At 35.1% G+C, this 12,453-nt stretch overlaps 1 protein-coding gene across 6 annotated transcripts in view; it reads right to left on the minus strand.

Annotated features, from left to right (window-relative positions):
• Nucleotides 1-12,453, minus strand: part of CSMD3 (CUB and Sushi multiple domains 3) — a 621,549-nt gene that overhangs the window by 502,241 nt on the left and 106,855 nt on the right. For all 6 annotated transcript variants that reach the window (XM_027684441.1, XM_027684440.1, XM_027684437.1 and 3 more), the window contains exon 3: nucleotides 11,503-11,615. In XM_027684441.1, coding sequence (XP_027540242.1) covers nucleotides 11,503-11,615 — 113 coding nt within the window. The remainder of the gene's footprint in view (nucleotides 1-11,502; nucleotides 11,616-12,453) is intronic.

Genomic DNA, 12,453 nt, shown 5'->3' on the forward strand with positions numbered 1-12,453 from the left:
AAGAACATTTATTGCTTAGAAGCACACTGACAGAAGAGTAGGGGAAGGACAACGTAAGTGCTAAATTCAACTAAAAACCCCCAACTTTTGTGATCCTAATGTTTTATTTTCTTCTTTAATCACACAATAAATATATATCAGGAACACTCCTGATCTTCTATTTTTTTATACGAAAGCAGTAGGATTGCTTTCTGATATCAGGTTTGTTCATTTGCTCAATATACACTTCAGATGCTTTTTTATAGCAGGGAAACTACAGAATGTAAAATGAAAACCAAATGAAAAAAGGTACAAGAATTCTGCACCAAAACCTGAGCTGATAATCATATGTTTTTAATTACTTCATTGCTAATATTTTCAGAAAGTTTTTAAAAAACGTCCTACATATACCGAACTGATGTTTTTAAAGCATGTAATTTTCTAGTGTTTTACATAAAAAATGTATCAATAATTCATCAAAAATCAAGAATTCATTATGATTTTTTCTTAGAATGAGTCTCTGTTTAAAGGAAATAGGTTAGCTTTTGAGTTTTAAAGCTGTAGGGCTGCACTTAAAAAAGAAGTTTTGAACTTGTGCCAGTAATTTGTGACAACTTTTCCAACTACATCTATAGTATGTATCTTAGATAAGTAGCTTAGATAAATAATTTTTAGCTGTAACGTGCTACCTATGGTCCATGAGATTTCAGTGGCCTGCTGCAAACCACCTGAAAAAGGACTGGCTTTTTCTTTTTCTGTATGTTATTCAGATAGGGATTCAAGGGAGAACAGCCAGAAGATTAATATTAACTTTTATTTAATTATTTTATTTACATATATATATATAATTTAACATTTATTTAAAAATAAATTGCTTCCGATTATTTTAACTTTTTGTTTTCAAATTTTAAGGGACTTGACTGACTGTTTAGTTCACAGCATTATTATCCATCCATTCTCAAAGCTGTCTAAATTTACAGAGTTTTGCCTGTATGACCTCATAGGCTAATGAGAAATTCTCTGCTAAGAGTTGATCAAAAAAGCAAATATCTTCCAAAATACAATTTTAACAAATTTTATTTTATTTTAATAGGAAGAGATTTTCAGTGATGAGTAAGCAATTGTTCTTCTCTTCCTGTTAAAATAAAATCACCATCATAATCACCTCTAAGTGGTTATAGTGGTATTTTTCTGGATAACATGAGTATCCAGATAAGTATGACTATCTTGTTACTGATTAAAGTGTCCAAATATGAATTTAACATACATGTGAAAAACTGGCAAACTTTGAAAATCTGTTTATGACAAATTGAGTCTCTTCTTAGGTTATAATACTTTATTGTTGAAATGCATGTTCTCTTCATTAATAAATCTCTCCATCTGTAGAGTTTTTACTGACTTACTTTTGAAGAATTTTTAAGATAGCATGCTGAGCATTCTGAACCTGTTCTTGCAGATCTGTGTATTTTGATATTATTGATAAAAAAGTTCTATCAAAGCTAACATAAATCAAAGCAAAAATGCCATCAAATATCAAATGTAGATCGAAGGATTCAGCCATGTAGTTCCAGAGGTGTAAGTGCCACTTTTCAGCAATTCCATTTTTATAAACTGTATGGATATTTCAAAGTCTGCTATTGTGTATTACTATTTGAAAATTTCATTGAACTCTAACTTAGAAAAAGCATGAAGGAAGTAACTGCTTATAAACATGGAGCTGCATTTAATTTGATACTTTAATGAGCAGTATATACTAGTTCCTGCAGAGTACTGTTTCAGCTATATTAGATTACAGTTATCACTACTTGTCTAGACATGGGATCAAAATGTGAATCTTAAATTAGATTTTGTCAGGGTATTGTACTTATCTTAATAATATGACAGTCCAGTAGCAGAAGAATATAAGTTCACGAAGAAAACCTTGGAATCTCTCGGGAAATTTCTTTCAAGACTTGTAGTGTGTATTCAATTAGTTTTTTAATGAAAAATGACATTGAAAATACAAGAAAAAAACTGAAGTCTGACATATAATTAAGATTTCGAATTAATCACTATCTTAGTTAAACTTCAATATGAGGCATGTATCAAAATGACAAATTACAGTACAATAAGCTGACAAATATGGCTTATTTAACAACATTATTCTGAAAGAAAGAAATTAAACAGAAAACATTGAAATAGTAAGCAGATTTTTACCAACTAAGGGAGAGACATCTTGTTTTTCTAATAATTAAGCATTTGTCAAGCAGAAGAAATGATAGGTTAGTAATTGGTTTTCAACTTTCAAAGAATGACTTTTTTGTAGGTGCTAAAACAAATAAATATATTTCCATTCATTTTGTCTGACACAAAATTATGCATGTTCTGTGGCTCTCTAATGAATTGACCTTTTTATTTATTTATTTTTTAAGATTTATCAAAGAAAATTTAGCACTGAACAGATAATCACTAAAGTCTAAATGCTAATTATGGTAGAATAAAACACTAAGTCTATAATCAAGCACATGTCTATGAGGTTTTTTTCCTAAAAATTATATGTTATTTTTTAAATGAAAGGACTGGGAAGGAGAAGTCTATGTAGATTAATTTATCATGTATTCTCTCAAAAATAGGATGACAAATATTTGGCAGCAAAAGCAATCTTTGCATACTGATAATAACGTGACACAGCCATCCACACCGAGACTCATCCACATGACCTTTGAGAGGTACTAGTGGTTAGACACTCCCTCCTGCATGACACAGTTCCCTGCCTGCAACCAGGCTTCTAATCTTGGACTGGGTACTTCTTGCCTGAAGCCCAGACACATAATTTCACAGAGCAATTGCTGTTTCTTCAGCTTCACAACTGCTACTTCATGCTATTCATCCATGTGAGGGGTAATAACATGGTCAAAGGAAACCTTAAGCAGATCAAAATGGTATGGGATTCTGAGGAGAAGAATGAGGGGTATGTGATCCCCGATGGTGTTGGTATCCCCTTCAATCCTTCTGGTGTGACCAATGCCTAGTTGCAGAGTTGCCTTCAAGGGTTTGGCCTTCTTAATCATGGTACCTCATCTGAAGATGAAGTAGGGCTGCTGGGAAGAAATGAAACTACCTGATCAAGGCAAAGAAGAACATAAGTGCAACTGGACTGCTTTAACTCAAAGGAGAGCCTTTAAAAATAGTCCTATCAAGGGTCAGGGACCTAACAATAGAGCAGAAGAGAAGAAAATCGAGCTCAGGTTTAGAAGGAAGGCATAGAAGTAAGTACTAAAATTAGGACACTAGACTTTAAGATATCATATTTGGATTTATTTGGGGAATTTTTAGGCAGAGTCTCCTGGGAAGCAATTATGAGGAGGAAGGGCAGGCAGAGAGATGGCTGATTTTTTTAAATGACATCCCAACTATTTTAAGGGGAAGTGAACTTTGGCAAATGACTCATGAGGTTAACACAGGAGATTCTTAATGAACTACAGTGCAAAGAAGAACAGACCAAAAAAATGGAAAAAAAAAGGATAGACAACAAGAAAGGCATATAGAAGTGGGGCTTCAGTACTTAGGGACAAAATGAAGAAAGTCAAAGTCCAAGGGGCATTCATACTAGTGAGGGGTGTTATGGGTTATACAAAGCGATTCTACAAGTATGCAGCAGCAAAAAATAGGCAGGGAAAGTGCAGATACACCACTGAGTGGAACAGACAACAACATACAACATGGAAAAGGCCAAAGAACTCTATGCCTTATGTGCATCATTCTTCACAAGGAATGTATCAGTCCAGTTGGGAAGGAGAGAGGTAGTCAGTTCTGGGTTTATGCTGAGAAGTTGAATATATTGACATTCATAGATTCACCCAAGGGTACCAGAAGAGCTGTCCCACCATGACTGAAAAGCTGCTGCCAGTAACCCATGGAAAATTACAGCAATCAGTGGTAGTCCTTCATGATTAGACAGACTAGTGATACACCTGTCCTAATGAAAGCAAGAGGGATCACCACAGGCACTATAAACTAGTAACCCTTCCCTCAGTTCCTAAAGTAGCCTAAAGAGCACAATTTTGTAATCCATTTTCCACCACCTGAAAGATTAAACTAATTGGGAATAGTCAGCACAGACTTACCAAGGGCCAATTATGTTTGATGAACTCAAATGACATTAAAGGATCTGAAGGGATGTTATAAGCGGCCACTGCATTCAGCAGCTCTGGGGCCTGGATATTTATCTTGCCTGGTCACAGGACCCCACTCTGGGGCATTTTGAGACCTGGTGGTGTCTGACTCAAGCCAATGGACCTCCTTGCTGCTTTTGCATTCGTAGATTTAACCAGTTACACAGCTGAGCAAGTATCCCAGAGAAACACACGGACACATACAAGACACGGACACAACAGGCTACAGACTGGCACAGGCCAGACTCTGCCTTTAACAGCATCCACCTCAACTTCAGCACTGGAAACCAAGTCCCCTCTTTGTCTGGCAGACACAGTAGGCCACTCATGAAGGTGCACACACAGGACTACCTGAGTTCACAAGCATATGTACGTTCTGTCTGCCTGGCACCTCTGCCCAAACCCCAGGCCATTTTACTGGCCCCATGGGTCCCCTGCTCACTGGCTGGTCCAGCTTGATGCCCACTAGCAAACATGAAGTACTGACACGCTTGTCCAGCACAGACTCTCTGCCCACCTGATACCTCATCCCAGATCCAGAACCTCCTGTCCACTGGTGAGTCCACCTGGAAGTATGCTGGTGAGTGACACATGCAATTGCCCTGGATTGCAATTGCACAGGATCTCAGTACCTGTCACAAGATCTGTTCCAAGGGCTGGTGTTGAGCCCCTCACTTGCTTCACTCATGCTGTAACCTCCTGATAGCTGTTCTTTGGGACTCATATCGTTCCCACCCCATTGGTGGCAGATGAGACCCCCGCCCACTCCAGTAGATGGCACTGAGACCCCACTCTCTCCAGCAGCTGATATCACAGGCCAAGGCCACCTACACCACCAGGCTGGCTCCAGTAGCACTCACTCCAGTGGCACTCAGCCTTTTAACCCCCCCCCCAACACACACAGGACAGAGAGCAAGATTGCTCTGAGAGTTAAAAAAAAATTTAATAAGAAGATAGGACAAGTTGTAGTGATCACGTGCAGGGCTCAGCCAGATGAGTGTACTGACCAGAGCCCTTTTTCACACAACACTCACAAAATTATGAAAATGCAGAAGAATGGCACAAAATAATTCAGTATTTGGAAAAAATTGCTTTATGTTAAGACTTTAAAAGCCCATATTAAAGAGAGAGAGTACTCTGAAGCATGTGATTTTATTGCAGTACTTAAGAACCTGCATAAGAACTCAGAGATGCTAATACTAAGGGCTCTGTAATTTAGCAGATAAAAGCAGAACAAAAGCCAGTGGCTGGAAGTTCCAAAATCAGAATTAAAAAGTCTTACTTCTAAGTGAGGCAGAGTGATCAGTGTAATCAAAGAAAGTTTTCCTAAAGCCTGATATTATCAAGAGCTAAATTTGTTTCCAGGAGTTATTCTTTAGCCAAATCCAAATTAGTGTTTTCAGTATCAAGAAAATTGTGTGAAACGCTATAAAAATTTAACAGATTACGTCCACAGTGTTACTTTTCTTTACTCCCTCTGGATCTATACAGGAATGGTTGTACCAATATAATATATAGGTAATATAGGTAGAAGCACCAAGGCAACCTAGTATTGATTTCATAAAGGGTGACTGTCTTCTGTGCTATAGCTTTACAAGTACATCTGGCACTAGGATTAGCATGATAGTCCTGAGGCAACAGTGTATTGTGACACTCAGGCAACACCGGGTGAATCGAAAGAAAAAAACATATTTTCCCAGCTATCATCTATTGATGAAATATCTATTTCATTTAGTGCCACTATTAACTGAGAGAGTGTATTTTGAAAAAGTTACTTACGATTTTAAGAAAACACTGTCTAGGAAGATATCATGTGGCTATTCATCTCTGTATAATACATGGGAAAGAATATTGATGTATAGTTTTTCCACATAAAATACGTGAGATATTTAAAAAATTTTAATAGACTTCTTGTTTTGCTTGTTCTTGTCTGGATTGATGATGAAGTAGTAATAATACGATCAAACTCAGGGCAATATCCTGCTATTGTTTATCATAACATAAAATTTGTACAACTTTATGTCTCTTATCTGAGTTACACTGCAAACACATCATTATAAAAAATCACTTTAAAACATGACCTAGCATGTCTTATAGCTTATAACATGACCATGTCTTATAGCTTAAATATTTATTTAATCTTTCTGTAAACTTTTTAATGCTTTTATAACTTCCCTTCATTTACTAAATTATTTTTAAATATTGAAAAATGTTAACTTTCCCTTTACCTTCCCTATAAAAAGGGAGTTCAGAACTACCTACCACATTAATGACTGTCTTGAAGAATGGTACAATAAAGTCAAAGTCTGATAAGTACCTTTCATGTTTTCTGTTTCCCTGAATATACAGTATCATGTGCTGTGGAGAGTAGATACAAGTCCATGAACAGACATTAGTGGAATGTTTTCCATCCAAGCTAGTATTCCAAGATCAGAAGGATATGTTAGATAATTTTATGGGACTTTGTAGACAGTGTGGCAGATATTCATACATTCAGACAAAAGATAGAAACTCCAGCAGCTTTATTTTATTTTTTTTATCCAACAGGTTGAATGGAAGCAAAAATAGAGAATATAGATTGCCTTATATTTAGCATGTTTTCTGGTTAGATTTAGTAAGTTTGGTTGTCAAAACAGGAGTTTCCATTAGAAATGTATCTGTTTATGTAATTTAATCATTCTCTGTTTAAATCTTCCTTCCTTTCTCTTCCCTTTCCAAAATACTAGGCAAATTCAATTTGATTCCATTTTTATTAAGGGGTTGCTGAAACAATGCAATGACAGAGGACAGCCATACCCACAACAGTTATGACAAAACCTAAACAGCAGCAACACAAAGAGCTTATAATATTGTCACGTAATAAGCCTGGTGACAACTTTACAGCTTAAAGTCTGTGGCTTTTACAACTCCAAACTGGCAAACAAATCTTCAGTGGACTTTTGCAGAGAGCACTCCAACACTAAACAATAATTCATTAGTATTCTTTTAAATTTTATACTAAGTTAACAGTGATATTATTAGCTTAATACATCTAGTACTTCATGAACCTTCCCTAAATCCAAGCTTTAGATTATGTGTAGCCACATTTCTGAATTCTGATATGGAGGAGAGCTAAAAATAGGTTATTCTGTTTGTTCATTCTCTAGCTCTATACTAACTGCCAAAATTATTTTTAGCATGCACATCCTGGCACATTTAAGTCCTACTAGTATTTCTGATCTACATGCTTCAATAATCCTGTACATCAGCTACCAATTTTTCTTTATATTGCTGAAAGAAATGCATGATAGGTCCTTAGAAGTCACTAGATGGAAATCCTGTTCTGTTAATAAACACCATCTGCTACCTTCTTTCCTTCCCCCATCTTCCATTATCCATAAAGACGTGATCTTTCTTGAAATTTTTAAATTGTTCTCAAAGTCCTCTCAAAAACATTTCAGCAGAATTGCTGAATTCCATAGCAGCAGTCCAGTACAAACATGAAGACCATTTCATTATTTATACAGTGTCTAATAATTCAGTTTTATAATTCAGCTTTAAAATGATGTGCAGCAGTACAAACCAAAAAAAGTTACATTTCATACCACTATTATCAATAATTTCAATTCACCTCCAGGACATTCAGAGTTTTCACTATAAGGATAACCTATATATTAAATTCTTCTTTTCTTTACCATGACCACTAGGATAGCACAAACATGTCTATCATATTTACCTTGAATAAAGATTATAATAAATTCTAGCAGTAAATTTCTTAATAGAGTCAATGATTTTAGTAATGTCAGCTACCTGCTTAGTAGCTGTAAAATAACACAGTAAGAACAAAAGAAGCACTGTTCAAAGCAGGACTAGGTCCACTGAAGCCCCTTGCTGTAGGGGCCAAGCTGCTATGCTGCTTTCTTTCTCAGCAGCTGTATTTCCCCTCCTGTACTCTCAATGAATAAAGCTGCTTATGTATCTTAGGACAACAGGAAATGGAAGAGTGTATCAAATTCTTCTATTTCAAAACCAAATAATCTCACCAGAAATAAAATAAAAAGGACACAGCTGCACTGTGACTTAGCCCAAATTATCAAATAGATGATTAAGTACAGCATTTCTCCTCCATACATTAATACCTACAGATGTTGCACAGAGCCTGAAAGATACTAAAAAAAAAAAAAAAGTGCCAGAAACCTCTCCCAAAAAAAATCAGGCACAGAGTCAGAAACTTAGAACTTCCCCATTTCTCACTCCAACCAGCAATGCGGTGTCACTAGACAGAAATAAAATTATAAATTACTGCTGGTAATTATTGTAGCTCCAGTTTTTCCTTTTCTGTTCTCACTGTAAGGGAAGTCTATTTCTTTTGAGTAATTTGTTCCAGTTTTCTCTCACAAAATCCTTTTTCTCCAGGGGTATTGTGCTAGATAAGGAGGTGTATTTATCAGATGCGTTCTTTTCCAAATAATAAAGAAACTGAACATAAAGAAGTATGTGCATAGTGTACCAAAGATAACTCAAATATGCCACTTGATATTGAGGAAAGAAAGATGGTGAGGAGAAAAGGAAGGAGAGGAGAGATGGATGGTGAGATGCAGAGCAAAGACTAAGGCTTAGCAAGCTAGAATGGGCATTTCTGTGGTCTCCTGTGCACTTGGTTTGACCAAATGGAGTTGCAATGGCTTCCACATGGTGGATCAGCATAGTCTTTCTATTAATGACATAATTTTATATCTTTTCATACACATTTTTATTCTTAGGAGATTAGAAAATGACTATGTTCCACTGTGTTATGATCAAGAAAATTCACCACATATTCATATTTCCTACAGATTCTGTCAGGTACTCTGGAGTTTCTTGTCAACTTTCAGCTCAACTGCAAATTTGTCAAGAGCATAAGAAGTTAGAGAAAGAGATGTTTGCAGGCTTTGTTTTTAGGGTTTTTTTTTTAATAGTGAACAGTAATGCATTCCATATAACCATCTACCTATGTTTTCTATTTCCAAGCATTTCAAAGCAAAGTGTTTTAAATTATCTCTGATTATGAAATGTATGTTCCCTCTCTTTCAAATCATAACTGGGTCTAATCCCTTCAGATATATGTCTCTACTGCTCACTCTATCCTCTCATTCCACCTCTATCATTTTGCTTTATTGCAATGACAGGTTGCTAATTATTTCTGTCTTAAATTTCAAATTACAAATCCATAATGAAGCATGAAATTATGTGGTCTGATATTTAGGGGTACTAAGTATGCAGATGTTTCATCAGGAAGCTAAGAAGGAGCTACTGGGCAATCAAAATTTTTGAAAATTGGATACTAGGAAGAACCAGAACTTAAAATGTTGATTGCAGGGTTATACACATTCACAAAGAGCACAAGATAAGAAATGGAAATTGCCCTGATGTGATTCTCATTTAAATACATCTTTTCTCTCATGTCAAGGAAGGATACATGAAATGAATGTAATTTAATGAGCTTTCATTTCTTTGCTGTCTGGGTGTAAAGACAGGTAGCTTTACAGGAAGTCAGAAAAATGGGTATTTACAGAAAAATTTTCTGACTAACTGAAGTTGCCTTGATGCAGCTCTTAAAACAGTAGATCTGGCTGTGGAAGGATCATTGAATTAAAACTCTGGGATCTAGCCTAACTACTTTGAATTCTTAATTTCACAAAATAAAACCTCAGTTTCAAAGAAGATTAATATCAAGTTCAAGGAAACAAGTTTATATTTTGTTCTAAAATGCTGATTTCTGTGATTGAAGGTAAAATTTCCCTAGACTTAACATCGATTTAGGAGCTTGAGTTCTATTAATCAGCATGTTATTTTAACCTAGAAAAGAACTATGTGAGGAGACAGTCATATGTGCAAACTGGTCTATTGTTATCTTCCGTTTTAGATTTAATTATTTTGTCATAACTGAGATGCATACTATGTTGTCTGTAGCATTAGTAGTGCAAAATCTTTTGGCAAACAGTTTATAAGAAGAACAGCTGATACCATATATAGTTAACTCAACATGCATGAGAGATATATTTTGCATAGTTAAAAAACCATAGGAGTTGCATAGATATATTTTAATAGAACATTTTTGTAATAACATTGCTGCTGAACAGAGTTGCCGAATACTTGAAAAATTAATAGACTGCAGAGTAGCTACAAACTAGCCAAAACCATTTACACATAGCCTGAATTTCTATTTTGTAGATTACCTCTTGTTTTTGTGCAAGCCAGAAAAAAAAGATAGTGCATAACCAGCTATTTTCTATAACTCAAGGGACAAGAAAAGCCTGAATATTCTGTTTTTCATTTCATATCTTGATATGTAGGAGGGAATTTCTATATTAAATAGTATTCTAATGCATCGTACCTGAAGGTAGACTATATCGATGGGTGAAGACATTTTACTACAGATATTTTCCTAGCTATCAATGTGTTACTCAGCTAGTTACTTTCTCAGAGATTAGTTTCTGTTGCAGATGGGACCAAGCAGGGAACAACAGCCTCAGAACTTCTCCAGGCAGTTTATTATAGCTACTGTCTTGATGATGGAGACACTTACTGGAAGCAGAAAGAGCAAGTATCTTTACACCAAGTGTCTTAAAAAAAAATGGGGAAAAAAAGTGCAAAATCAAAAAAACCCCAAAACACAAAGAACAATAGCAAAGGAAAAGAGAAAAACAGCAATTTCTTTGTATATCCTATAAACACAAGTTAGAGTTCATAGACCCAGTACCAAGAAATAGATTTAAAAAAGAGAATGCATGATATAAACAATTCTTGAAACATCATTCAAGCGAGCTTGATTACAAACAAGATCCTTCCTGCAACATACATACAATATTATGAACTTCTGGACTTCAGGAATACATATTCCATCTCATTTACTTTAGTGTCTGTGTGAAATCTGCAGACAGCTGTGAAAATTCCAATAGGGAAGTAGCTTTATGTCAGTTCAGAGAACTGAGTCACCATTTCCCCTATATGAGAAGGAATCCGTCCATGAAACTTGCGGATTTAAATTCCACTGTCTAGAGAAATTAGAGAGTAACTAGCACTGTGTTGATGTTAATTTCAATAAGCTTCTGTTAGAAGGACCAGGTAGATTATGATTAAGTTTTTCAGAACTTAAATAATTTGTCATTTTTAAAGGTAAAGTCATAAAATATTTTGTGTCTGGATGGCACTACATATGGTAGAGTTTTAAATATTTTAGTTTTAGATGTGAATCTATGCATCTGAATGATTGCATGAAAAGCAAATATTGCAACTTGGATAAGGTTATAAATGTGTATTTGTATAAATTTTTGTGGGATGTTTAGTTTTGTCATGTATACAGATCAGAAAGAAAAAAAAACAGAACATTTTGTTAAGAATGTCTTACCTTCATAGTAAACTTTAAACCCATGAGCACTAACTGCAAAGTCACTTGTCAAGCGAAGCGAAAATACAGATTTTGTACTTGTCACAGGTGGAGGAAGATGAAATCCTGTTAACCTAAGAAATAAAAAAGCGCAACTCATGGTTAATTGTCTGAAAAAAAATGTTGTGACAGGTTTCTTTCAAACAATATTTAATCATCGAAAGGACAACTGGCTTAAAAGTATATAGTTTTTATTACTTGAAAAAATGATTTTTATATGACAATTGAGGAATTCATGTTAAATTCGACCGTCTTTCATGGACACTGAACCAGGTAAAGTACATCAGTTTGAGAAAAATGTATTTAATATAGATGATAGTAAGATATAGAAACCGAACTTTAAAAATGGTTCAGATTATCAGTAGATGAAAGAAATAAAACAACCAAGCAAATCACAAACCACCAGACAATTTAGGCTCTTTAGAGTTATGTTCAAAATTGTATTGCAGTGTATATTTTACACAGGTCTCTGTTAAAATTTGTAGGGGCTGAATTTTTACACAGTAATATGATGAAAGAAAGGGGATCATGATTCACTTAAATGAAGGAATTTAATATTATTTAAACTATGCACTTTAGCCTCAGAGAAGAAATTTCTGATTTCAAGACAGAGGAAATGAAAGGAGCATCATCATGAAATCACACATTCATAAAGAAAGCTCTCTTGCAAGGAATTATAGTGTTGTTAGAGTTTGTGGTTTATGTACTGTTTGTATGTTTGGTTTTGTTTTGTTCTATTAAAACCACTATGTTTGAGACACAAATGCAAGGAAAGTTTTTGTGTACTCAGCACTGCTGATACGCTCTGCTGATACTCACTTCTACACATTCTTTTCATTTGATGTACATGTGCTAAAACTTAATTTCCTCAATTCTAGGGGAATAACCTCATCAGGGTTCATACCAGACCAA

Source organism: Neopelma chrysocephalum, unplaced genomic scaffold (assembly GCF_003984885.1).
Source record: "Neopelma chrysocephalum unplaced genomic scaffold, ASM398488v2 Primary Assembly neopelma1_66, whole genome shotgun sequence".
Classification (NCBI taxonomy): Eukaryota; Metazoa; Chordata; class Aves; order Passeriformes; family Pipridae; genus Neopelma; species Neopelma chrysocephalum.